The sequence below is a fragment of the Phacochoerus africanus genome, chromosome 2 (assembly GCF_016906955.1).
Source record: "Phacochoerus africanus isolate WHEZ1 chromosome 2, ROS_Pafr_v1, whole genome shotgun sequence".
NCBI lineage: Eukaryota > Metazoa > Chordata > Mammalia > Artiodactyla > Suidae > Phacochoerus > Phacochoerus africanus.
In genome coordinates, this window is record NC_062545.1 from 42,743,853 (window position 1) to 42,771,333 (window position 27,481).

Here is a 27,481-nt window from a genome sequence, read left to right on the forward strand (position 1 = left end):
CTGAACTTGAATGAGTATTTGAGACCCTGAAGACTCAAGTTGGAGCCAGAATGATCTTTGAAAGAACAGAAGATAATAGATGGTTTGACTCATAGAGGTCATTGAAAAGACCATAGATCTGTTCTGATTTGATGTTTTAGACAACAGAGAGAATCATTGTGGTTTCTTGAATAAGAAAATTGGTAAAAAGAGAAATTTGGTAATGTAGATACAGCCTAATGGAGACAGAAGGGGAAATCCTGGAGAATTGAAGGCTAGGTAGAAGGATCTTCTTTGCTGTTGTGTACCTTCATTGTACCTGGTGATGGAAATATGGACTATTATGTTCATATCACAGAAAGGAAATGGGCTGCATTTGAGGTGTTTCCTCAAACTTTCATGTTGATGCTTAATAACTGAAGAGTGGTAAATCAAAAGTCAAAGTGGGTGCTCTCTTGAGCCCCAGGGACTGGCTGAACAGTAGTGTCAGTGATAGAACTGGGGAAATTTGCCTTGGACATTAGTGATGGATTTCATCTTGGACGTGTTAAGTTTCAAAAGACAGCAAGATGCCCAGATTGTGATGTGAGTGTATAAGTGCAGAAATAGAGCCAAAATGAAAAGTAATGCAAATGGCGGTGAAACTGAGGGTTTAGCTCTTGAGATTGAATGCCTGTGATTAAGAGTATGTGTCTGAGGTTTGGGGAGGCATACTTATGTGCACACACGCATGCACGCACACGCACACACACAAACATGTATAGGGAACCCGAGTAGAACATAACAAAACAGCAGTTGGGTTAAAGACAAGACGAAAAAGAATTTCAGGCAGTAGGGAAAGTTCTTGGGGAAATACCATTGCCATTACCACTAACCTTTTAGGCTGATTACCATATGTTCTAAGGTCAGTAAATATAATAATTCACTCATTTCTTCCCACAACCTTTAAAGTAGCAAATGTTATCTTTATCCCCATTTTATAGATGGGGATGTTTAGACACAGGTAGATTAAGCAATTTGACCAAGATTACCCAATTCAAAAAAGTAGAACTGAAATTCAAATGCAGGCATTGTGTCTTCAAAGCCTGAGCCCTTAACTCCCATGCCGTATGGTTATAATATCCATGGTGGTGTTTTAATTACAAGTCTGAATTCCATCTTATGTAAATCTCTTGAAAAGGAGTTAATTAATTAACAGTTTTAAAGGTTAGGTGGAAACTAGAAAGTTAGCAGATGGCTGGGCAGCAATTGGATAATCCCTTATAGCAAAAGAGAACTTGGAATTCTCTAAGATAGGACAGAGACAGGAAAGGAAGAACATGCCTTTTGGTATATTTTTCTCTCTCCTCATCTTCTATTCACTGTTCATTGTTGATTCCAGAAATTGTCTTTTTTTTAATTGGTGATTTTTTTTTATTACACAGGAAAATTTACTAGAGCTCAGAGAGGTTAAAATTTAAGAGACTGATACTAATAATTTGTGGGAAAAAATGATACCCCTATTTTTTAGTGCCTTACTTATTACAGAGGTCTGTGTCCATTTGTATCAGAAGAATACTGGTTTATCTTGACTGTCGACCAGATTTGTAACTGAAAACTCATTATGGTTTTCTTGAGTTTCATTACAAACAGTTAGATTCCAAAAGAGTAGGACTTTAGAAATAGTGTCCACATTGGTATTGCTGGATTATCTCTAGTTTGGAATCCTCTGTGCCTGGATGTCTCTGTGCAGAAGCTCAGGTCTTGGGGCAGGGCTTATAGACTGGAACCCTCCCCTTTGGAGAAGCCACACAAGACTTTGACAGTGGCTCTAAGGAATGCTTTCCCTTGCTGGCAGAGGACTTTGCTTCCGTTTCCCCTGCTTTCCAGGGCTCTCTCAGCCTTTCTCATATTTCCCCTGTTTGAGGAAGAGGCAGAAGGAAATAGTAAGTCCCCGACCCATTGCACTCAGTCATGCCGTATGGCAAGGAGAAAGGACAGGCTACCCGCTTGCTGCCACAGCTGGAGCAAGGAAAGCTGAAACAGTCCTTCCTTCAATGAATTAACTCAGTGCTTTTCTTTGGACCTAAAACTGCGACTGGATGTCACCCAATTAATCTCCCTAAAGCATAGTTCTGCTCAAGTAAACTGGCTGCTCAAGGACTTTCAATATTTTTCCATTGTAACTGAATAAAATCTTAGCCTTGTATTTATGGCCCTTCCTGCTATGGCCCACGCTGTGTATGTTAGGTACCACTGTTCTCCTTTGCTTTTGACAAGCAAGCTCACCTATTTCCTTTCTTCTGCAGGCCCCCACTTGCCTGTGTCTGTGCTTATATTCTTCCACTGAAGCCTTCAGGAATGCCCTTCTACTTCCCACACTCATGTCCGTCTCGAGTGTCATTAATCCCTGTTACATGCTACATACAACCCTTACCTGAAATCCATCTCCATCAGATGGATCTGAACTCCTAGACGATTTTACATCAGGCTCTCATTGTATCTGCATTCCAGATATTTATGTGCTTAAATTTGCATTCTTTGCTAAATTTTGGGCAGAATTGGTATCTAATTTAGTGCTTTATCTTCCACCTCAGCTACACTTAATGTCAGAGGAAGTTAAAATGACAAAGGGCTAATAGGACATTTAGATTACTTATAAGAATATATCTTTTTGTAACTTCTCCTTTCTCTGTGTGCTAGTAAATAAGTGAAGCTGGAATAGGACCAGAGCTCTTGATTTTCACTCCAGGGCTTAGCCACCAACAACAGTGGTTCTCACCTTGGCTTGCACGTTGGAGTCACTGCTATCACCTGTGGTGCTTAAAAGAATTCCGATCTGGGAGCCTCAAACCATAGAAATTAGAATCTCAGGAGTGCAACCCAGACATCAGTATTATTATTATTATTATTATTATTATTATTATTATTATTATTATATCTCCCACATGGTTCTCATGTGCAACGGAGATTGGTAATAAATGCCCCACAGCACAATGGGCCCTGAACCATTCTTATTTTCCTAGGTAATTCTATTATTCTGAAAAAATTTATTTTTTTCATATAAAAAATGTAAGTGGAAATGTGCTCAATGTGAGATAGTAGTATAGCACATTTTGTTTTGCTTACAACAGTAGCTTACTTAACTGTTTAACTTTTCAGATATTTCGAAAGAAAGCAGTGGAACTTGGGGTAAAATTGCTACCTGCATTTTATACTCCCTCTGGAATACCTTGGGCATTGCTGAATATAAAAAGGTAACACTCTTCATTTTTGACAAAGTTTTAAGTTGAAATATTCAAGATTGTGGTCTAACAAATACACACCAGATGGATGATTACTTGGATGATGTTGGTGACTGATACCATTGGGTGTCTTGGTGTCTTTGTATTGGGAGGTTTTTTGTGGTTTTCAGTATTCCATGGCTTTAGATGGGTCCCCATCATGGAATTGAATGACCCCCAAAAGAGAGATCCACACAAGACATGATGAGGTTTTCACTATTTCATGATGGTGTTGCATCAGTGATACTGTCTGTCTCCATAGATTCCAAGAGTATCCCATTATCTGTAACATTGTCATCAAAGCATTTCACTTCCAAAGAAGCCACTTCCTCAGATCACTTACTTCAGTTAAGCTACTTGTCAGAGATATCAGAGTTACAACACCTAGACTAATCAGATTGCTCATGGAATGAGCTGGTGTAATTGAAGCATGCTGCTCACCCAATTATAAGAGGGATGGCAACTGCTCCACTGACCTAGATCAACCCATCCTTCTCCCTCCATTGGGTGGAGAACCCTGATGTGCTAAGTCCCTGAAAATATGGCCCTGAGAAACATCTTGGCTGAACAGATTCCATGGTATTCTACCAAGAAGTAGTTTAAATTTTCATGATAACTTGAGTATTTTGTTAATAAACAATTTTATTTAAAACTTTCTTCTTAACTCCTTCTTCCCCATGAGTAATTAATTGCATGTATATCTTTTGTGATGATGATGATGATAGCTGTTTTATCTTCATAAAATATGAACCTTGGTTCTAGGTACTTTACAAATATTACCACATTTAATCCACAGAACAAACCAGTAGTAATGTCAGTACTGTTGTTATCCCCATTTTACTAATCAGGAGTCACACAGAGATTAAATCATTTGCCTAACATCATACCATATGTAAATGCCATAGCTAGAGTATGTACTTAGATGATTACACACACACTGATTCACAGGCACAAATTAAACAGCTTTCTTGTTTTAGAAACGCCAAGAGGATGTACAGGGTGACTTGGCAGGATTAATGCACATTTCTTCTTAATTATTGATTTTAGTGACAATCTTTACTAAAATTAATCATGAAGAATCACGAAACTGGTTAATCAGTTAAGTGTCATGCTTTTGTGTGTGTGTTTGTATGTCATATACCAGTATCTTGAAGTTACCCTGTACCTGTCTATAATTTTATGTATGTATGTGTGTTTATGTGTGTGTGTTTGGGGTTGAGGTGGGGTGTTGAGGCAGTGAGACAGGTCCACTCCCTGCACCTTATTAAATTGAGGTAGTTCTCTACTGTATAATGTGGTATCTTAGGATGTGTTCTTCCCTTTGGGGTCCTTTGCTTTCTCTGTCAGCTTGTAGATGGTATGGGCTGTAGGGTCCTAAGGCAGGAGTAGGTATAGATGATCAGCTTGGAGGTAGCATGGTGTTTGGAGATCCACGAGTTTTTTATTTGACTCATGTAGATCACCTATATGACCTTCCTTATCTTCAGGCTTTGTATTTATAGATAGTATTCTGACCTTGAAACTACACTTGTTATTGAAATAAGATCTAACAAAACACCGTACACATTTAACACATGTTTTCCTACCTGTCCTCTGAGAAGAATGACGTGGGTGTAATAGTTCACTGAGTTGATGATTAAGAGACCAGGTTCTAGGTATTTTATAGGTATTCTAGGTTTGTCTTGAAAGCAATCATTTAAACTCTCCAGGCTTATTTGTAAACTGAAAGTTAGGCTACTTCACTAGATTTTGTTTGTTTGTTTGTTTGTTTTGGAAAACCTTTTCAGATTCATGGCTTATTGTGAAATTCTGGTGAAATGGCCTTCTCCTCTTAAAATACATATTCCTGATTACACATATTTTTACTTAATTTCCAAAAAGTAACAGTACAATAGGAGCCCACCTAGGACCTAAAGGCCCCAGGTTTAAAATACTGGAGTGAATAATCACTACAACTTTCTACTCTAAGATGCTATGGAGGTAGTTATTATTGCTTCCTAAAAAGTAATGGAATTAGATAAAGGCCTCCTAAAACTAATAGAGATGGGGATCTACATCTTTCCAAAGTTCAGTCGATTATTTTATAAGGTGCTAATATCATTTAATTAATTCTAGCCTCCCTTGAAATAAGCATAGGAAATTGGATTATTTTAAAGCATATTTAACCCAGTTTTTATTTTTTACAGCCAAGAGGATTTTTCCTTAGTTAAAGCTATCCTTTGTGTACAGTGGAGATATTTTTCAGTACGTAATGGAATATTTCTAAAAACCCTTCAATACTGAATCTTCTATTATCTTTTTATCTGTATCTCTTGAAAATTCATTAACTAGGGCTTTTAACTTTTTTTCAGGAGACCTTATTTTGAATTCACAGTATTTTACATTATTTTACAGTATCTTACATTAGAACTTTTGTTTAATTTCAAAGGCTACAGGGAAATTATTTGGGGTCAAAAATAATATGCCATTTCATTGATGTATTCTCTAATGTTTTCAAGTTAAATTAGAGGAAATTAGGTGATCATTTTAACAACTGATAAGAACACTTTTAATTTCTTTCTGGCAACCTGTATGAATTCACACAATAAGCCTTGGCAAAATTAATAGTTATATCAACCAACTGAAATTCCTCCTAACCCTTTGCCCAATCAAGTATGCTCATGGAATCCTCTTTCCTTCCAGCTGCGAACCTGATTTATCATCTCGAAGAATTTTCTCTCAGGGACAAAAACAGCACTTCAGCTCTATCTGCAATAATTACATTTCAAGATGTGCTGTTGATGTCAACCTGCACATATATGCTGTTTTCTCTGAATCTCTGTATTTTCACAGTACAGGCCAGGGGACAAGGGACAGCTGGCATGGAGCTTATTTTCTAGTTTTTTTGAAGGCTGTCACCAGTAGACATTTCAAAGGAGGTGGGGAAGAATATGTCTGGCAAAATTATATTTTCTTAATTACCTTCTCAGGATAAGGGAGTATTTAAAGAAGGTTGCCCAAGAGAAAAAAAGTGCTTGACGATGCTTTTTAAAATAGCTCCATATTCACTGTTGACTGGCTTTGAAACTCTTGGCAATAATTATGATGGGAAAAGCACAATATGCTGTCTGTAATATCATAATTCTGCTCTTCCGTCTCCATTTTGAAAATAGTTACAGAAGCGAGTCTTTGCCAACACCTTATTGGTATTATCTGTTCACATCCCTCTGGTATTCAGGTTATTGCCTAAAGATAATTGGGAGGAGTTTCCTGGTGGCCCAGTGGGTTAAGGGTCCAGCATTGTCACTGCTATAACTTGGGTTCGATCCCTGGCCCTGTGGGCATTTTGGCCATGGGCATGGCCAAAAAAAAAAAAAAAAACATAATTGGTTTCTTTACCTTTCTTTGTAAAAAATAAGCATTTATTTTAGTCCCTGCTGTAATTAACATTTTATGCTAGGTCCTGGGAAAATTTTCTGTGTCTCTTAACTTTATTTAAAAAGATGATAAACATGGTCTTTCTCTCAGAATATTCACATTCACAGCCTAGTTGGTAAAGCAGAATACATATTTTATATATTATACACTCATTCATTTAATTGACAAATGTAAGGTAGTATGTGCCAAGGAGAGATAATAAGTACTCACCAGGTTGAATTTAAAGCAAGCAGTATTTTGAATTAGGGAGGTTTATGTAAATACATATTTGGAGCCCAAACTCCAATACGCCAAGTTAGATTTCAGTATTTGTGCAAACTGAGAATAGCAGAGACCCTAAATAATTTACTCATATCCTACATTAGAAAGTCTGTCACAAAATATGTTCAGAAGAAAAGTTATAATTATCTTTTCTGCTACATCTATAATACATCCTCAATTCAAGAGCTGCTATATTAAGTTGTAAGTTAATTGAAATTAATGGGTTAATAGCAAGTGGCAATTTGATTGAACAAATACCTGGAAGCTAGGCACAGTACCTGATTAGAACAACATACTTGCTTCATCAGTATGACAGTAGAATGAAGATGGGTTAAGTTATATAACACTTCTGATAAAAGGAAAACATTACCATTTTAACAGATTAGATTTTGGTAGAACTCCACTTCTCTAATGTGAAAATGTCAAAATTCAATGTTTGATTTTGTTACTACTATTAGCAAGAGGCCCTATGCATTTTTTTTTCCTCCAGCCTAAAGAAGAAAAATCACCTCTCTGGTTTGTAAAATCCAGCGTTTTACCATTTTCACATTTCCAGGTATAATTTCAGGCTAAGTAGAATAAATGCATTAATTTGGAGTTTTCTAAGCGTGTTCTTAATTTAAAATAATACAGTTAGTGTTGCTATTATTCATTTCTATTACAAGGCATATAGTCTGGGCATTCCTAACAATTATTCTGTCTTTATTATGAGTTAGTTTTAGCACTTCTTTCTCTTTGTGGATCTCTCTGAACTGACACGTCCCTGGTGGTTATATTAGGTTAATGGAACTATCTACAGCATGTGCTTTTATTGTACTCATCAAGGAGTGTACTAGGAAATGACTGACCTCTATTCCAGCTCTCATTAGAAAGCAAAGCAATGAATGAGCCACAATTCCCTCACCTGTTTTTTACTTCCTGCCTTGTGTAGCTTTATTTACTGTCTACTCTAATTATCCAACAGAAATTCATACTATGTCATTAGTTACACTGCAGTTTGTATTATTATAATTAAATTGCAAATTGCTTTACTTTAACCTGAAATGGGGCCTTAATTAAGAATAGTACATAGTTTAATGTTTTCTAATAGTGAAAGATTATCCTGTATGAAGCATGTAGTATGTATATTGTAACAAACCCCCCTTTGGGGTTTCTTAATACTTTGGTGGTATAAAATGCTTAAATATTAAATTATAGTTGGTTAGTTTTAATAGACACAAATTACAAAAGACAGACTAATTAGGTTAAATATTTTTAAAAAATATTTTCCATATACTCCCTATATTTGTACTCGGCCATCGAAATATAAACTTCTGGAGTTCCCACTGTGGTGCAGTGGGTTAAGGACCTGACATTGTCTTTTCAGTGGCTCAGGTTGCTGCTGAGACATGGGTTCGATCCACAGCACAGTGTGTTAAGGGTCCAGCATTGCCGCAGCTGCAGCTCTGATTCAATCCCTAGCCCAGAAATTAATTTCCATATGCCACACGTGTGGTCAAAAAAAAAAGAAATATAAACTTATTCATTATTAAATTTGCTGGGTTTTTTGGGTTTTTGGTTTTTATTTTTTGGGGGGGCTGCACCCATGGCATGTGGAAGTTCCCAGGCTAGGTGTCAAATCAGAGCTACAGCTGCTGGCCTGCACCACAGCCACAGCAACGACAGATCCCAGCCTTGTCTGAGACCTACACTACAGCTCATGGCAACACTGGATCCTTAACCCACTGAGCAAGGCCAGAGATCAAACCCGCATCCTCATGGGTACTATTCAGATATGTTTCTGCTGAGCCACAACAGGAACTCCCTGTTTTTTAAAGTATCTGTTTTCAGATTTGAAAGAAGTGTGTTAAAATGAAACAGAATGTCACTCCATACTTTAACATCATAAGAATGTTAAAAATACCAAGAAACAAATTTTCCGATGTGAATAGATCAAACTTATTTAATGCTCTGCTAATATTCTAAGGAGCAAAATAGTACTTCGTTATCCTAAAAATGTTCTGTTGCAGTTATATAGCCCAAGTATAAAATCAGAGCTGCGTGTTATAGTTTATCTTTTATTTATGTTTTATGGATCTGTTAACATAAGTTCTACCAATTCTAAAAAAGTAAAAAAAAAAAAAAAGCTTCAATCTTTCCAGGTATTTTAAACTAACCTGCTTTATGTTTTTTTTTTTTTTCTAATGGAATATTTTGTTATATTGAGTTCCCCTCTTTTATCTGTTTGAATTCATTCAGCCATTTATACTCTTCAGGAAATAATAATAATCATACCTTGAGGTTTTAATACTGACATGCACAAAGTTACTAATATCATACATCAGAATATTATTACCATAGTTAAGCTACTATTTATTAGCATTGTCATAGTTCTTGGTCTTGAAAAATTCACTTAAGTTTGTCTTCTCATAAGTATAACTAATATAGCAATGATAGTATCTATCTTAATGACCTCATAAGGCATTTTTGTGGAAATCTAAATGAATTAGTATGTAGAAGATTGAAAAAAAAGTGCCATGAAATAAATGTAAATTGTAATTGTTAATTTATGGTTTTATTGTCATTTTAAATTATAAAATAGGAGTTCCCGTCGTGGCGCAGTGGTTAACGAATCCAACTAGGAACCATGAGGTTGCTGGTTCGGTCCCTGCCCTTGCTCAGTGGGTTAAGGATCCGGCGTTGCCGTGAGCTGTGGTGTAGGTTGCAGACGCGGCTCGGATCCCGCGTTGCTGTGGCTCTGGCGTAGGCCGGTGGCTACAGCTCCGATTCAACCCCTAGCCTGGGAACCTCCATATGCCGCGGGAGCGGCCCAAGAAATAGCAACAACAACAACAACAACAAAAAAGACAAAAAAAAATTATAAAATAACATATCTATGTCTGTATATATTTTGTGTGCTGTGTATATATATGTATATATAACTACATATATATATATGTATATATATATAACAGTAAAATGGCATATAGCTAAAACTGACTTGGTTCTGATGCCTTTTTATGATAATCCTCAGTGTTTAAGCCACTCGTTGCTTCTAACGCATTCTTAAACTTGAGTTCCATTTTCCTAGGTCGGGAAGGAAGATGGTATTAGCAGAATTGTGGAAAGAATATATCCTCATACACTGTGTAGGCTTGTGGTTGCTCCATGCTGAAACAATTATTATTTTTTAATTACTTTGGAATCAGCCTATAGGATCAAATTTCTCTCAAATTATATTTATTGGTGAATTATCTTCTAGAAATAAGAACAGTTCAATCCATGGGATTTAAAAAGACTGTGAGGTAATAATAAAACGTAATATTCTTTTCCCAAGTCCTGCATGCCAGCTAGTGCTTGATTAATATGGCACAAGCCTAATCTATGAAAAGATGTGTATATTCTTGCTATAAACATCCACATAGCCCTACTTTCTAGTTCTTGGGCTGTCCTACTTCTAATAAGGGTCTGACTGCTGTGGTTACTTTCTATTAGTGATCCTCAGCCTTCTCAGTGCTTTAGTGTAACTGGGGCGTTTTAAAAATATCATTATTGCCTCTCTACCCTCCACTCTGTTTCAATTGGCTTAGAGTAAGATCCTGGCATTTTTTTAAGCCTCCAGCCATTCCAGTGTTCATGTAAATTTGAGAATCACTGCTCTAAGTCTAGTATTTTTCTCCTAAGGATTGCTTCATTTCTCTTTTTAATTACCTTTGAAAACTTTTCCCTCCCCATTGATGGTCAGTTTAATTATTGAAATAAGGAAGTACATTAGACAGTTGCGGAGTTCCTGTCGTGGCGCAGTGGTTAACGAATCCGACTAGGAACCATGAGGTTGCGGATTCGGTCCCTACCCTTGCTCAGTGGGTTAAGGATCCAGCGTTGCCATGAGCTGTGGTGTAGGTTGCAGACGCGGCTCGGATCCCGCGTTGCTGTGGCTCTGGCATAGGCTGGCGGCTACAGCTCCGATTCGACCCCTAGCCTGGGAACCTCCATATGCCGCGGGAGTGGCCCAAAGAAATAGCAAAAAGACACACACACAAAAAAAAGAAGTATATTAGACAGTTGGTTTGAAAATACCCAGCTTTAGTAGAACAGTGGTTCTCAACCTTTAGAGTCTATGGGAATTGGCTAGAGGGCTTTTTTTGTTTTGTTTTCTTTTTACGGCCGCATGTGCAATATATGGAAGTTGCCAGGAGGCTGCAGTCAAATTGGAGCTATTGGCCTACACCATAGCCACAGTACCAGCAGATCCGAGCCACAACCGAGACCTGTGCCATAGCTTACAGCAACGCTGGATCCTTAACCCACTGGGGCCAGGGATCGAACCCTCATCCTCACAGACACTATGTCAGGTTCTTAACCTACTGAACCACAATGGCAATTCCTAGAGGGCTTGTTAAAGTGCTTATTGCTGGGCCCCACCCACAGAATTTCTGAATTCAGGTTTTTCATCAAGATTGATCATTTGCATTTCTTACCAGATCCCAACTGATGGAGAGGCTAACTGATGCTTCTGCTCCAAAGACCACACTTAGAGAACCATTGTAATAGAAGAAGCTGTTTAGATTCTTAAATCTAAACATCTGAGTCATCTGAGCTGTTTAGATTTTTAAATCTCAGAGGTGCTCAGTGAGGCACCTAACTCCAAATATCCACAGGGTGGAGTTGGGGGATAAGGGGGTCTGTTTTTATGATTAATTTCCTTTGTTAATAATTACTCAACATTTTCATTTATGCCTAAGCAGTTTGTTGCTTCTTCTGGAAACCAGATAATTCCAGACATTAGTTACCCAAAAAAAGAGTTTACATGTCCTTTTTCCACTTGCAATATATATGTTTTTAATCCAGTAAAACTAGAAAGCAGAATTTGGGCCATTTTAGCATAGAGGGATAAAAAAGCATTTTTAATTAAGGATTTCAGGATAACTGTTAAAAAAAAAAAAAAGCCATTTCCGTAAAGCCATTCTTGTTGCTTCAGGCAAAGCAACTTTATTAAAAGCAGCTGGTGACCTGTCCTTGTACCTGAGGACATTCCAGAGCCCAAGAAAAGAGGTGAGGTTATCCTTCCACCAGAGGTAGAGGATACGTGGGCTTCTCTCCGAGCTTCAGATCACTACATCCATGCCAGGTACTCAGTAGCCTGACCAAACTAAAGGCATTTATTTATAAGGATGGCAACATTTAATTTAAATGCACTTTGTATGTAGCCTCCTTTATTGAGACTTAAGCGACCAGCAATTCTCAGCAGAAGGTGCTTTGCTGTTCCTTAATCATGTGTTTCTTAGAGGCAATAGGAATTTGAAAAGCCTAATGTTAGATGAACTGTTCTCTTTCTTCCCACTCCTCTGGTCATAATTGAAGTTAATACCCAGGTAAATGGGGCTTTCAGGGTCTTCTGTTTCCTGGAGAAAGAAGCAGATTCTAATCTGTCTCTGAACACAGGCTCTCACAGTCCTCACTCCTTAAGGCCCCCACCCCTCCTCCTTCTCCGTGAATCCCGGTCTGTGGTCTGTTCTCTGTACTCTTGGGAAGACAGTGGCAGAAAAATGACATGTGCGAGGTACTAGGCTGGCTGATGTTCTGTTCAACTGTGGATTAGATATCGAAAAAAAATTCTTTTTGTAGATTTCCATAAGGTCCTGCCTTTAAGGCTCGGTTACAGCATGAGTAAAGTGCAGAAATGTATCAGAGGTGATGTGGAGGCAATTTAGAGACAATCTCTCCCAAGAGAATCACTTAAATCCTTTAAAAAACGATTTGTGGTGTGTGGGAAGTCTGTTAAGAGGCCTTCCTTACTCTTCAGTTTTTGGCAGATAGATTCTTGATACAGAATCCACGGGACGGGATTGTTAAATAGGACCATGACTTTTCCCACAGGATCCCCACCATTTAAGTGGTTAACTCACCAGGAAAATTTTGTTTAAGGACAATTATAGTTATTTGAATGCAATAAACTCAACCTTTCATCTCAAGATTTTCAAATGCATGGAACTATAGTGTTTTACAGACTCAGCTTTGTTCACTGTGTTCACGCAATTGGGGGCCAATCAGTCGTGGCAATTTGAAAAGTATTCTGTGTACAGAACTTAGATTAGGAACAAGTCAGAACACATAATTCACACAGTGCCTTTACAGGTCAGCAGTGGAATACTCTTTTCAAGGAGTTACAATCCCAGGTTTTTAATGAAACAGCAATCAATTTTCCTGTGGCGAATCTCAAGACCAGGCTCACATTGTTCTTGTGGGGCAGACCTTTAAAAAGTTTAGTTATGAAAATTGTTTGAATAGGTGTTTGAAAATCAGCCTGCGTCTCACCGCACTTTCTCAGCCCTTATAATTGTTAATCATTGTAAATATTCAACTAACTATGTTGAATCATTGAGTGGGAATTGGAAGGTCAATATAAAATATTTATGCTACAGCCAATAATTTTTAAAGGAGTCACAATCTCGGCAGGTGTATTAACCACTCCGCGTTTCCTGCTTATGCAGTAATGGCTGTAGTTGATGTGTTCTGAAGACTAGGATGAACAATAATTTATTGCAGTCTCTTTTATTAACTGGAACAAGAGAAGTTATGGAGCAATAGTAAAAATTAATTGTAATTTACTAATCTGGAAATTAGCGTGCAGCTGGGCATGAGTAGAGAGTGCAATTTGATGATTTAGCAATCATGACAAATTATCTTCATCTGTAAGGTGTAGAGTTGCTAGCTTTCCATTATTTGATTTTTAGTAAGAGACCCAGTTTCAGGAAGACTTTATATGAATGCTCATGTTGGTTTGCCCTTTTATCCTGGAAATGTCAATTGGAGCCTGGCATTATTAATTAAATCTCACTTTCCCTCTTTGTCATGTCATGCTATAGTTTTTATGGAACATTTGTACAAAACAGTGATTACTGGTAATTGACCTGCATATGTTGAATAATCTTAAGATGCTACTGAGAGTTTAATGTACCTTGTAAATTGAGAGGCTTCCAATTAAGTCGAGTTCTTAAGATAATCACTTTCAAAACTAATCAAGTAATAGGACATTAGTAAAGCTCTTATTGACTTAATTGTGACAAATTAATAAACAGACCCAGTGCAATTACTATAATGGCTTTATCAGTGAGCAGTTTTTCCAAAATTTAAGCATGAATCTATTCTACCCCCGGATGTACAATAAAAGCTACATAAGCTGTTTTAAGGTGGATATTATCTCTAATATCGAGTGTGAGTACATTGTCCACAGAGCTTGGATTTGTTGTGTTTCTTTCTTTCAAAATATGATTACATTGGTTCCAAAGGTCAGTGGATCTTCTTGCCAAGCCCTTAAAGCAGATGATTTTATAAATGATCCATATGCCTTGAACAAATGATTACATATTCTTGTGTTCTCTCCCCTCTGTTTTTCTATGCCCATGCCCTTGGGTTGAAATCCTCTCTCCTGAGAGAACTGTAGAACATCCTGGCCCACTCTGTCTGTCCCTAACTGCTGTCAGCACAGTGATTTTTTATACCTGGTTGGCACTCTGCAAATGGACTTTGGAAAATAAATGAATTATGAAATAGAAATTTGCCATAATTTTTTAATATCTGACAGTGCCAATTCCTATAACTTTGCTGATTGTACGTGTTTAAGAGCATGGCAGCCGAAAGAGCAGGAATATAAGTCAAGCTTATACTACCTTAAGAATAGTGTGACAGGTATATATATTTATATGTATACACATATATTATTTCTCAAAATACATCATGCTGTTTAAGATGCTGCATTTTTACTGAATATAACTATTTAAAAATAATATCACAAAAGTTCATATGATCAGAGTTCCTACGTGGCTCAGCAGGTTAAGGACTTGACATAGTCTCCGTAAGGCTGCAGGTTCGATCCCTGGTCTCGCCTAGTGGGTTAAGGATTCAGTATTGCCACAAGCTATGTCATGGGTCCCAGATGTGACTTGGATCCAGAGCTGAACCTCTGATTCAACCCCCAGCCTGGGAATTTCCATATGCCACAGGTGCAGCTGTAAAAAGAAATAATAATCATAATATAATCCCATACCCTTTTTCTCTAAGCCTTGGTTTTCTCATTTGTTAAACTGGGATTAATAAATAGTATCAGTTTTACAGGGGTAATATTTATGATAGGCTCTGGAAATTTGAGAAGTTGGGGGTCTTTTAGACCCATAAGGGTGAATCACTATGGAATTTCAGGATCCTTTTTTTTTGGTCTTTTTTTTGTCTTTTTTTTTTTTTTTTTTTGCTATTTCTTTGGGCCGCTTCTGCAGCATATGGAGGTTCCCAGGCTAGGGGTCGAATCGGAGCTGTAGCCGCCGACCTACACCAGAGCCACAGCAACGCGCAATCCGAGCTGCATCTGCAACCTACACCACAGCTCATGGCAACACCGGATCCTTAACCCACTGAGCAAGGGCAGGGACCGAACCCGCAACTTCATGGTTCCTAGTCGGATTCGTTAACCACTGCGCCACGACGGGAACTCCACTATGGAATTTCAGGATCCTGACATCATTATGATAGCCATCCATATTACCTGTGTTGAAGTTAGGAGGGGAGAATGGATTTTCATGTGAAGAAGTGTGTGTGTATGTGGATGTGTGTGATACGTATACACACATCTGTAATTCACACAAGCCTTCCATGTATTCAGTTGATAACCCCTAGTCTTCCTTTAACAAGAGAAATTTTATGGAGTCCTCATTGTCATCGTCATCACCTGGGACAACAAAGGGAACTACACAATGAATCTGCCCAGCTGAACAAGGATTGTTTTTAAATTTTTGGAACCCTAAAATAAGAACTAAAATCGTGGCAGTTTCATTCATTGTGCGGTATAAAAATTGCGGTTCCTGAATTTAACAGGAAAAACTAATATTAACACGGTATAAATTCATCACTTTCAGCCACTTATTTACATGTCATTATCATAGCTAGTTGCATGATAGAATTTGTACTGAACAGTTATTTCAGAACCATAGCCCATGTGTTTTTAAGCTTTTTTCCCTCTCTTTTCAGTAAAATATTTTGACCACTCACCGCATAACATATATTTTTATTTGTAAATTGCATATACATGTACCACTCTATTAATGTCATGATCATGTCAAAATGTTCAAGAAATAAAATTGTAAAAGGATAAGATATAGATGAGGAAATAAAATTTTATTAAGAATAAGTGAATGGTATTTTTAGAGCAGTGTGTTTTTTTTTTTAATTTCACTCTAATGCTTTCACTTTCAAAACAGTGATTAAAAGGTCTTGTTCATGTTTATTTCAAAACTTCATTTTAATTTTGTCCAGGTGGAAAAGATAAAAAGTTGTATTGATGAGAGAAGGTGGTATTGGCTGATTTTCTTCAAACATGATGCTTGTTTCATTTATTTTTTTAATTATAGTTTATTTACAATATTTCTTCAATTTCTGTTGTACACAGAAATGACACACAGTTCCCTGTGCTGTACAGTAGAACCCCATTGCCTATTCATTCCAAATATAAGAGTTGGCATCAAACTCCAAACTATCCGTCCATCCCACTTCTTCCTCCCTTCCCCCTGGCAACCACAAGTCTGTTCTCCATGTCCGTGATCTTTTTCTGTTTTGTAGATGGGATCATTGGTGCCATATTTTAGATTCCACATGGAAGGGATATCATATGGTATGCGTCTTTCTCTTTCTGACATACTTCACTTAGTATGAGAATCTAGTTGCATCCATGTTGCTGCAATTGGCATTATTTTGTCCTTTTTAATGGCCGAATAGTATTTCATTGTATATATGTACCACATCGTCTTTTTTTTGCTTTTTAGGGCCACACCTGTGGCATATGGAAGTTCCCAGGCTAAGGGTCGAATCAGAGCTATAGCTACCGGCCTACACCACAGCTGCAGCAATGCCAGATCCGACTGCACCTGCGACCTACACCACAGCTCATGGTGATGCTGGATCCTTGACACACTGTGTGAGGCCAGGGATCAAACCTGCATCCTCATGGATTCTAGTTGGGTTCGTTAACCTCTGAGCCACTACGGGAACTCCTGTACCACATCTTCTTAATCCATTGATCTGTAGATGGACATTTAGGTTGTTTGCATGTTTTGGCTGTTGTCAGTAGGGCTGTGATGAACATAAGGGTGCCCATATCTTTTTGAATGAATGCTTTGTCTGGATATATGGCCAGGAGTGGACTGCTGAATCATGTGGTAGTTCTATATTTCGTTTTCTGAGGTACCTCCATACTGTTTTCCATAGTGGTTGTACCAACTTACATTCCCACCAATAATGAAGGAGGCTACCTTTTCCCCCACATCCTCTCCAGCATTTGTTATTTGTTGACTTGTCAATGATGGCCATTCTGACAGATGTGAGAATTTGCATTTCCCTAATAATTAGTGATGTTGAGCATTTTTTCATGTGCCTGTTGGCCATCCATATGTCTTCTTATTTTAAATCATACCCTTTAATGCTGCCAAGAATGTTCTTCTAACTCTGCTATAAAATTTCAGTCTTTCCTGATATCATTATTTATTCTTACGAAGTAGTAGAAAATTAGAAAACCTCTGGAACTCTTCCTTTGGAAGACATTAAAGCAGGATAGAAAATTCCATTCTCAAGTTTGTCTCAAATAAGACTTTCTCAAATTGAGAAAATTCATTTCTCAAGTTCATCACACATATTGTCATAAAACATCCAGTTTCAAAATGATTTTTCCCTAGAAAAAATTTCTTTCAAATTCAGATTTTTTTATTCATGTAAAATCGAAGATGAATTCAGGTTTATTGTCAAGTGATGGATTAAGCATGTTTTCTTTCTATTTTCTTTCTTCTCTTTTTCTTTCTTTTTTTAAATTTATTTGCTAGGTAGCATACTACTGACAGCCACCTATACCAGAAAACCTCAGCAGTTGGTACACATTTCCTTTGTGAAACATCAACTTTAAATACTTTGCCTCAAGACAATGAGAAAATCTCTGTCTAGTGCCAAATATTTGCATTGTCACTTTTCACCTCTTTGCAAAGTTATAATATTGTAATTCTTTTGCTGTGTAGAGGTCTTCGATTATAAAATTAACTACATCAGTGACATTCTTGGCTCATAAACCCCCATACATCCAGAGTCACTAAAGGCTGTAGAACAGGTGAGGGTCTCACTGTTGACCTCCTCTCATTGTGTAGTCTATACAGGAACCTCTGGGTATCTTTTGTATGAAGCCTTTTATATAAGCACCAATGAGGGTAGCAGTGTATATTTGAACATTTAACTTCATTAAGTTTTTTTTCTTTTTGATAAAAAATTTAGAAATAGCAACTTTGATAGTTTCTTCCTGCACTCTAATTAAGAGTCTTGCATTCTGCCTCAAAGGCTCCTGCCATAAACAATAAATATCTAAATGTCATTTGCCTTTATCAAGCACAGGCCAATGTCTTATCATTTGGCAGTTTATAATGGGCATATTGTCTCATTATATTAAGTGGACTTTGATCCTGTTTAGATTACTCTTGAGAATATTTTTTAAATTGGTTTCAAGGGAAGTCCTAAATTACTTTTAACCAGATCTAAACATTATAATCTTGTGGTATTAATTTTCTCCACTTTAATGTGGGCCAATTATGGAAGTGTGCCTGAAAAAGTTATTAATTAGATCAAGAGCTTTTCTTAGGTGAGCTATTGGTTTTAATATGAGATAGGTTCAGAAAGTGCTTAAAGACATTAATCTTTAACATTGATTAGGTAAGCAATGAAATGGCTGAGGGTGTCAGTCTGTACTTGAAGAGCGATATTTTAAAATGAATGACATATTTAGTGCTGGTATCTAACATTTTTGCTAGATTCAAAGGGTTCCAAATTACAGAATTTGCTAATCTGAGTTTCTGAGGCTTATGACCAAGAGAATGGTGATTGCATATCTATATTTTAAAAAATTTCAAAAACAAATGTATAGATGTATAAGAATAATAAATTTGCTTTACAAGTATTCCTAAAGACAGTAAAGCCTAGGGTCTCTTTTCAAACTAAAGGTACTATATTATTATTATGTTGATGCTAAAGGAAATGATAAAAGGGGAGGAGACAGGAAGCAAGAGGTTATGAGTGTAGAAGCTACAGGCAGCCAGACAAGCTAATATCATTGCCTTACGCTTCTACAGTTTTCTGTAGCCTACAAAGGAGTTCCAAATATAAGGATATTTTAAATTTTTCATTAGTTTGATTTAATCTAGTCTGGCCCAGACATAAATATCCAATTATGTAATTCAAGTTTCCTATTAAAACAGTTGGAACTAAAAGAAATAATTTTATTCTTTAAAATTTTCTGATCCTTGGAAGAAAGATGGGAAAAACTGTCCTAATGTTTTGCTTCCATTATAGGCTATCACCATGTTTGTCTATTTGTACTGTATTGATCATTCAGCACTTCCAAGTTGTTAAAATCATTTTAGACCCATCTGGTTAAATTCCACATACCCCTCAGAACGAAATTTCACCAGTTCCCTATGGTTAGATATATACCTTTCGTTAAACCCAGTTTCACTATTGAAAGATAAGAATACATGTAAACAAATGGAATCTCCTTTCTAAAGAGTTAAAAATGGAAAATTATGGACATAGCATCTTTCTTATCTGGATGCAAAAGTTAGGATTACATAAATCTGCCCTTTATCCTCTCTTTTAGAATAAAAAACCCAAATTCTTTTCAACCTTTTATATTAGAACCAATTTTTCTTTCTTTCTTGCTATCTTAGGAACTTCTGTACTTTCTCCTCATCTTTGTGATAATGTCAAAATTTGAAACTGTGTTCAGTAAGAGTCTTAGTGATACAGGAAAAGAGCAAGTATTATTCTGTGGCTCTGTTTCTTACTACTTCCTTTAGTTCAGTGGCCAGGTCTTCAGTGCTGTGAGGGAGCCCTTTGCATCCTCATTTTCCCCTTGTGTTGACTCTTCATGCCCTTGGTCCTCTGTTCATCTTTTCACACAACTTACTCATCAACACCTCATCCTCCAGACTCTGTAGAGATGTTAAAATATTCTTCAGGGAGCCTTCTCTGGATAGAAACATCTGAATAGTCCATTGTTAAGTCTTCAATTTGTGGCAGTAGCCATCCTTTAATCCAAATCTCTAGCCCAGTTCTCACTAGAGAATGTAATGCCTATATCCTGCTGAGTGCCAAATAGCTCCTAAACTTAACCTGTCAAGAAAGTCATCTGCATTATTTTAATCCCCAGTTTCCCTTCCAGACTGCCCTTCTGTTACCCCAGTAACCTCCGTTCAAACATCCCGAGGACATCTTGAAATGCTTTCCTTGACAGCTTGTCTGTCATCAGATCCTATCTACTTCATTCCCATAATATTTTTGACACCTCTCAGCCAAGTTTCTTCCTGATTCTCATTTCATCACCCCAGTTCTAGCCCCTATCAGTTCTGTTCAGGGCTGGAGCAATAGCTTTGGAAATAGTCTCCCTGACACCAATTTCTCTTCTCTCCAATTTGACAGACATGTACCTATCACAGCTTGAGTCATCTTCTCAAAACATATTATCCTTCTGCTCTCCACACTTTCTCCCCTTAGTCAAGAATCTTTAACAACTTCCCAGAAGTTGAAGGGCTTTTCTTCAAATAGACATTGTGCTCTCAAACCCCCATGTTCATGCATATTTACTCCCTTTGCGTGTAAGGGCCCTCTCACCCCCAATAAAACTCTGCCATTTTTAAAGGTCTAGTTATAGTTATACCACTAACTCTTTTTTTTTTTTTTGATTTGTAAGGACCTTTTCAGCCTGGCTATTTTGTTTTTGTTTTTGTTTTTTAAAGTTTTATTGAAGATAGTTTATTGTCAATGTTATGATAATTTCTTCTGTAAAACTAGGTGATTCTTATACATATATACATATCCATTCTTTTTCATATTCTTTTCTTATGTAGGTTATCACAGAATTTCGGGTAGAGATCCCTGTGCTATACACAGGTCCCTTTTGACCATCCATTCCATATACAACAGTATACATATGCCAATCCCAACTCCCCAGCCTATCCCTCCCCTTCTATGTCACCTATTCTGTGAAAGATTGTCTTCAAACCCTTTCTCTCCACCTTGTTCCTTCCCCACCCTAGACAAGTTAAATTATCTTCGTTTCTTTGTTCTCCTGACATTTTGTTTCTTTCTACACGTATAAGCTATACCACTGAGTTGTAGAATTTCTAAAAATTATTCATAACTGTGTGCTGAATTCATGGAGATAAAACCTCCTGAGTGAATTAAAAAGTAAAAGGATCATTTATTTTTCCCCAAAAAACAAAAAATGATGCATTGAGGTATAATTAGCAAAAGTGTCTTTTTGGTCAATCTCTATTGTATACATATGACATTAATTATGTAGTGAAAAATAATGTAGGCATCTTTTTACAAAGTGGTGTCTCATCATTTCCTTTTTTTTTTTTCTCTGTTTTACATTCCTAGAGAAGAGATTGAGGCTCCCCCATTACCTAAACCTTAAAAACTGGTGTACCAAGTCCAGTAATTTATATAAATAACACTTAGATTATCTTATTCTCGCATGATAAGACAACAAGACTTCCAAACATATGAATTGTAGAAAAGACTTAAATTCTATCTGGATACTTTAAGAGGAATGGAATAAGCATGGACATGAAGAAAATGTCTTTTAAAAGTAGAGATACCACTTTGGGAAAACGTTCTTCATAATTTTATAGTATGAAAGCATTTTACTTAAAGACAAGGTAGAAAGTCAGTTCTATTAAGAATATGTGTATGCTGAGTTCCCGTTATGGCTCAGTGGAAATGAATCTGACTGGGAACCACGAGGTTATGGGTTTGATCCCTAGCCTTGCTCAGTGGGTTAAGGATCTGGCATTGCCATGAGTTGTGGTGTAGGTCACAGACATGGCTCAGATCCTGCATTGCTGTGGTTATGGTGTAGGCCAGCCCCAGTAGCTCTGATTCAACCCCTAGCCTGGGAACCTCCATATGCTGAGGGTTCAGCACTAAAAAAAAAAAAAAAAAAAAAAAGCAAAAAGCTTTATGCATGAATCTTGGTCCAGTGTATTTAGAATGATTGATAGAAGTGGAATATCACACTTGCGGTGTGGCCAGTACTTCTCCTTAGTCACTAACCTACTATCCAGACTGTGGCCCAGCTGTGCATTTCTCTTGCCTTTGCCTTTTAAATTCCTTTTGTGTGAAAATTGTTTGATTCAAAAATTACAGTTTTAACACTGTATTTTACAGTTTCTTTACCCAATAGAGTCTACTTTTCATGTGCATTTTGATAAGCAATTTCAAGGGTTAATGACAGGGTAAAACAAGTTTCAGTGATGCTTTGACAAAACAAGAAGGCAAACAGTAGCATGAAAAGAAGGACCATATGGTCCAAGACATTTTCTTGTGCTTGTTATCTGAGGTCCAGTTATACATTTGTCATTGTCACTATGGTTATATCAAACTCGGGTGAGCCCTGGCACAGAGAAGCCACTCCAGAAATGTGGGCTGGGAACTAGACCTGTGCCGCCATTGCAATGACTTAAAGAAACCTGCTTACTTATTCAGTGAACATCAGGTGAGAACCCTCCTCTTTTTGGATCCTGTGCTGGGTGCCAGGGATAAACTGTTAAACACTTTCTTGGTGACTCTTGTGGAACTTACAGTTCTTCGGGGAGACAGATGTGTTAATCCCAAAACACATCAAATTTCAGGGAAGTCAGAGACAGCTCTCTTGAAGGAGTGACTTTCTAGCTGAGATCAAGGGGGTGGAGATGAGATCTAGGTGAAGAGGAAAGAGTGAATGGATCAGACAGGCAGTGGAGTCCGTGAAGGAACAGCTCTGTGTCAGAAAGGAGCTGGGTAAGGCCAAGATGCAGAACAAAGGCAAGGCTGCTGGGGCCCAGAGCAGCATCTGGAGGGGAAGAAGAACAAAGTCCCAGTAGGAGGTTCATGTTTCTCTTGACATCAGTTGGGAAGCCAATGAGGATTTTGAGCAGGATGAGCAACATGATTGCGTTTGAGTTTAGCTGAGATAGGTTTACTGCTTCTCCTTGTCTTGAAAGCCATAAAACATACAAACCAAATCATTCCAACTCTCAGGAGCTGCTAGTTTTGAGTGTCTTTATTTTAGTTCTTTCACATTTAACTTTTCTCTGGCAACACAAACCTATAAAGCCCTACATGTGGAAGCTGATGATCGATTAGGTCCTCCCAGTGCTGGATGCAGTTTTAAACGTGGTCTTTTGTCATTGGTTTAGCCATCAAATAGCTATCTCCAAGATTTCCATTCAGTTGAAATGACCTCTGAAATCAGATTGTTTGACAAGGGACTGCTACCAAAAGTGACCCAACTTAAGAGGAAAAGCCTGTGGTTTACACTACTAGCAAGTTTGTCTTTTTCAGTCCTGTTTACTTGCTTCGGTTAATCAAAAGTGAGTGCAAAAAAGCATTCAGGTTCAGAATTGCTACAACTTGGGACAAGTCCCTCCACCAAAAATGAACTCAGAAAGTGCAGGTATACATGCATATATTTATCAGTTTATTTGATATATGTTTTAAAATAGAGAAGAGAGGATTACATGAGTTGAACATGACGAAGCAGCACAGCCGAAAAATGAGAGAGTCATGTATATTTCCCAGACTACGTTTCGCAGAATATTATATCCATAGGATACTAATAGGTGATCTATGAAGAGAAAACAGCTCTGTAGGCAAATATGAACACTGGGTTACAAAGGTTTCCTCACTGTAAACTTCTCACAGCAATTAACTGGCCCCTATGCAAAGTGCAAGGTGCATTGCTGATCTCTGGGATAGAGCTTTTTATGATATTGTTTCCCAGACCTCTTTCACATGGAACCTTTTTTATCCAGAAGAATGACTGCCATTTCTGATCGACATTTCTTATCCCCAGCACATACTTTCATAAATTACTGATTCAGATGAATGTTGTTGTATGTCCTTCAAAGTAGTCATCTTGGCAAATGTATCTTTATTCTAGTAATAAACTTATTGTCCAGAATGTATTTGGAAATCAATTGAGATGTCATGTGTTATTCATTTATGTTGGTTACTAATGAGAATACCATGTGTTTAGCAAATTAAATCTTAATCTCAAAAATTACCCACTGTAGAGAATTAGCATTATTGCTTATGTTTATGATTCTTCTTACTTCAAAAGGCACATACTAACATGCTTGCCCTCAGGGAGAGGTTTGAACTCTGGGAGGTTAAGCAGTAAGAATGGTGGAGTTATAAATAGCTACCTGGGTGAGGCTGTTATGAACCAGTGTAAGGGCCCACACTTTTTGTTTCTCTATTTTATAATTTTTAAAAGGTGTAAGTTTCTTTAATGGAAGTATAGAGATATATAATGTGTTAGTTTCAGGTGTACAGCAATTCAGTTTTATGTATGTGTGTGTGTGTATATATATATATATGTATGCATATAAATTTCAGATTCCTTTCCCTTATAAGTTATTATAAAATATTGAGCATAGTTCCCTGTGCTATACAGTAGGTTAAAGAGTCTAAGATTGACACAAACTAAACCTATTCCTTTTCATCTTTGAGCAAGTAAAGAATCTGTATTTTTATTTAGAAATTTTAATATTGTCTCCATGTTTGTTTTTTTAAAACTCTTTAGATTTATTTATTCTCAATTTCCAATAATCTTGTAACTAAAAAATTAGACACAATTAGTTTCCCAAGAGTCTGAGTATCCCAGAAAAGTCTGAGCTATTTTATTTTGTAAGAAGAATTTAAGCTATGTAGTCATAGAACTCTTAATTTTCTGAATTTCATGTGCCTTTTGTGTGCTAATAACTTATTCTATGATGAATTTTTGAATGGCCAGTCAAGATGGTTGAGTTTCTTAGGAAAAAAAAAAGTTAAAAAAAAAATCATTAGGGAGTTCCCATTGTGGCTCAGCAGTAATGAACCTGACTAGTATCCATGAGTATGTGGGTTCGATCCCTGTCCCCTCTCAGTGGGTTAAGGATCCAACATTGCCATGAGTTGTGGTATAGGTTGCAGATGTGGCTCAGATCCTGCATGGCTGTGGCTGTGGCACAGGCTGGCAGCTGAAGCTCCAATTCAACCCCTAGTCTGGGAACTTCCATATGCTGCAGGTGCAGCCCTAAAAAGGAAAAAAAAAAATCATTGAAAGATGTTTGGGAATTATTAATATATTTTAAAGAAAATCCTAAGTTAATACCACAATATCAATGATATTTCCAAGAATGTGATCATTTTTATTGACCAGCGCTTTGCATTCATTGTAAGCACATGAAATACCACTAGGGTTAGAATGAAGTTAATCAGATTCTTTGCCCCTGAACTAAAGGTAAAACTTTCTTCAATTAAGTTATCAAGGAATAAATATGCTGGTGAACAATCAATAAGTAATTACCACAAAGCTTTATTACAAGGGTCTCTCTGAACCATGTCACTTTAAGAAGTCTAGTAAGTTTAAGATTCTAACATTGTTTAACTTTCAGTTGAATATGTTAATCTAAGAGCTAGAAAATCAAGTATTTTTTTCTCATGTCCTCTCTCACTCCAATAAGTATTTTTGCATATTTACGAAGTTGTCAGTTTTCTAAGCATTAGTGTAGGAGCAATGAAATACTCTCAGGTGTGCTTTTCTCTAGATAGTGAATTTTTAAATAATTTTAATAAATAAAATAATCTTTGATGAGTCTCTTATTTTTAATAGTTATATAGTTACTTTTTTATTACTATAAAAGAAACTGTATTAATTGGAAAAAACTGAATAGTGTAAATAAACACTTTATATGGTGTTCAATTCTCATTTTCAAAGAGACAACAATGAAATCATGTGCTTTTTCCCATTATTTTTTTTGCTTTTCATCTTCTTTGAGATATAATTTAAAGTCAAAAATGTGCCCACTTTAAGTGTAAATTTCAACAAATCTTGACAAATGTATGTATTTTGTAACCACCACAATCAAGGTTACAGCATTTCATCACCCACAAAACTTTTCTTGTGACATTTGCAATCACCACTCCCCCTCCTCTGCCCCCAACAACCGCTAATAAGTTGCTATCCCTATAGATGACATTTGCTTTTTCTAGAATTTTATGCAAAGGAACTCATAGAGTAAATGCTCTTTTCTGTTTCCTTTCTTTCATACAGCAGAGTGTTTGAGGTTCATTCATTTATTCTGTTCATTCCTTCTTATTGTTAAGTAGTATTTTCTTTTATGAGTATATGGTTTATCCATTCTCCTGTTTATGGAGAGTTGTATTATTCCCAATATTTGGTGATCATTAGATGAAGCTGTTTATGAAAGCTCAAGTCTTTATGTGGACACATTGTGTATTTAGTTCTCTTAGGGTAAATAACCAGGAATGGAATTGTTGAGTCAGACCAGTCAGACAAGTGATCAGTTCTGTTCTGTACAGTTTTGTGGTTTTTTGCTGTCCAAGATAATAATGGCCCCTCCCGAAGCAAGAGCTGGGCAAGTTAATTAACAGCTCCTTTAAAAGACAAAGGTTTCCTTGATAGTGATACAAACCAACCACATGAGCAGCATCCACCCAGGTCACTGTTCTTCACCCGTGTGTGACGTGGGGACAGAGGAACTGCTGTACCAATGAAGATCATACTGTCTTCTGTTCCTCTTTTTCTCCTTCCTGTATTATTATATGAATGTGTACTTTATATATTGTTTTATATAACCTAGGTGTCTAGATATAATATGTAGTTTCTCTTAGGATTGCAGACTACTTAGACTTAATATTCTATTCAGGTATAATATAGGAACTTTACAATGCTATGCAGTCAGCTCTTGGTATCTGAGGGGGATATGTTTCAGGAGCCCCCTCAGACACAGAAATCTGAGGGTGCTCAGGTCCCTTATATAAAATGGCATAGTGAAGTTCCCTGGTGGCCTAACAGTTAAGATCTGGCATTGCCACTTCTATTGCACGGGTCACTGCTGTGACATGGGTTTGATCCCTAGCCTAGGAACTTCTTCATGCCATAGGCACAGCCAAAAAATTAATAAAAATTAATAACATGGTATAGTATAGTTGGCCTATCTTGTTCACTGAGTATTGGGGTTTTTTTCATGGGGGGGTGGGGGGGAGTTTTTTGTTTGGATTTGTTTGCTACTGGCAACAGATAATCTCAGTGTTTTGTTTATCTGAAAATGTCTGTTTCCCTTTTACCTTTGGAGGAAGGCGTCATCAGCTATCAAATTTTTAATATGCAGATCTTTTATCAACACTTCAAATATGTCATTTCTTCAGCTTGTGGCCCCCATTGATTCTGATAATAAGTCAGCCATTATCTTGTCATTGTTTCCCTGTATCTAATTTGCTGTTTATTTTCTGACTGCTTTCAAATTTTTCTCATTATCTTTGATTATCAGAAGTTTGAGTCTAACTTACCCAACCAAGTATAGGTTTCTTTGCATTTATCCTGCTTGTGTTTACTGAACGTTTTTAGATTAGCAAAATCATGCTTTTCAAAAGAGTTGGGAAGTTTTCAACCATTATTTTTTCAGGTAATTTTTCTGCCTCTTTCTCTTTCTCTCTTTCTGGAATTTCATTTA

At 37.0% G+C, this 27,481-nt stretch overlaps 1 protein-coding gene across 1 annotated transcript in view; it reads left to right on the top strand.

Moving 5' to 3' along the window:
• MAN1A1 (mannosidase alpha class 1A member 1) overlaps positions 1-27,481 on the top strand; it is a 165,922-nt gene that overhangs the window by 91,839 nt on the left and 46,602 nt on the right. The window contains exon 5 of the mRNA XM_047759569.1: positions 3,121-3,215. Coding sequence (XP_047615525.1) covers positions 3,121-3,215 — 95 coding nt within the window. The remainder of the gene's footprint in view (positions 1-3,120; positions 3,216-27,481) is intronic.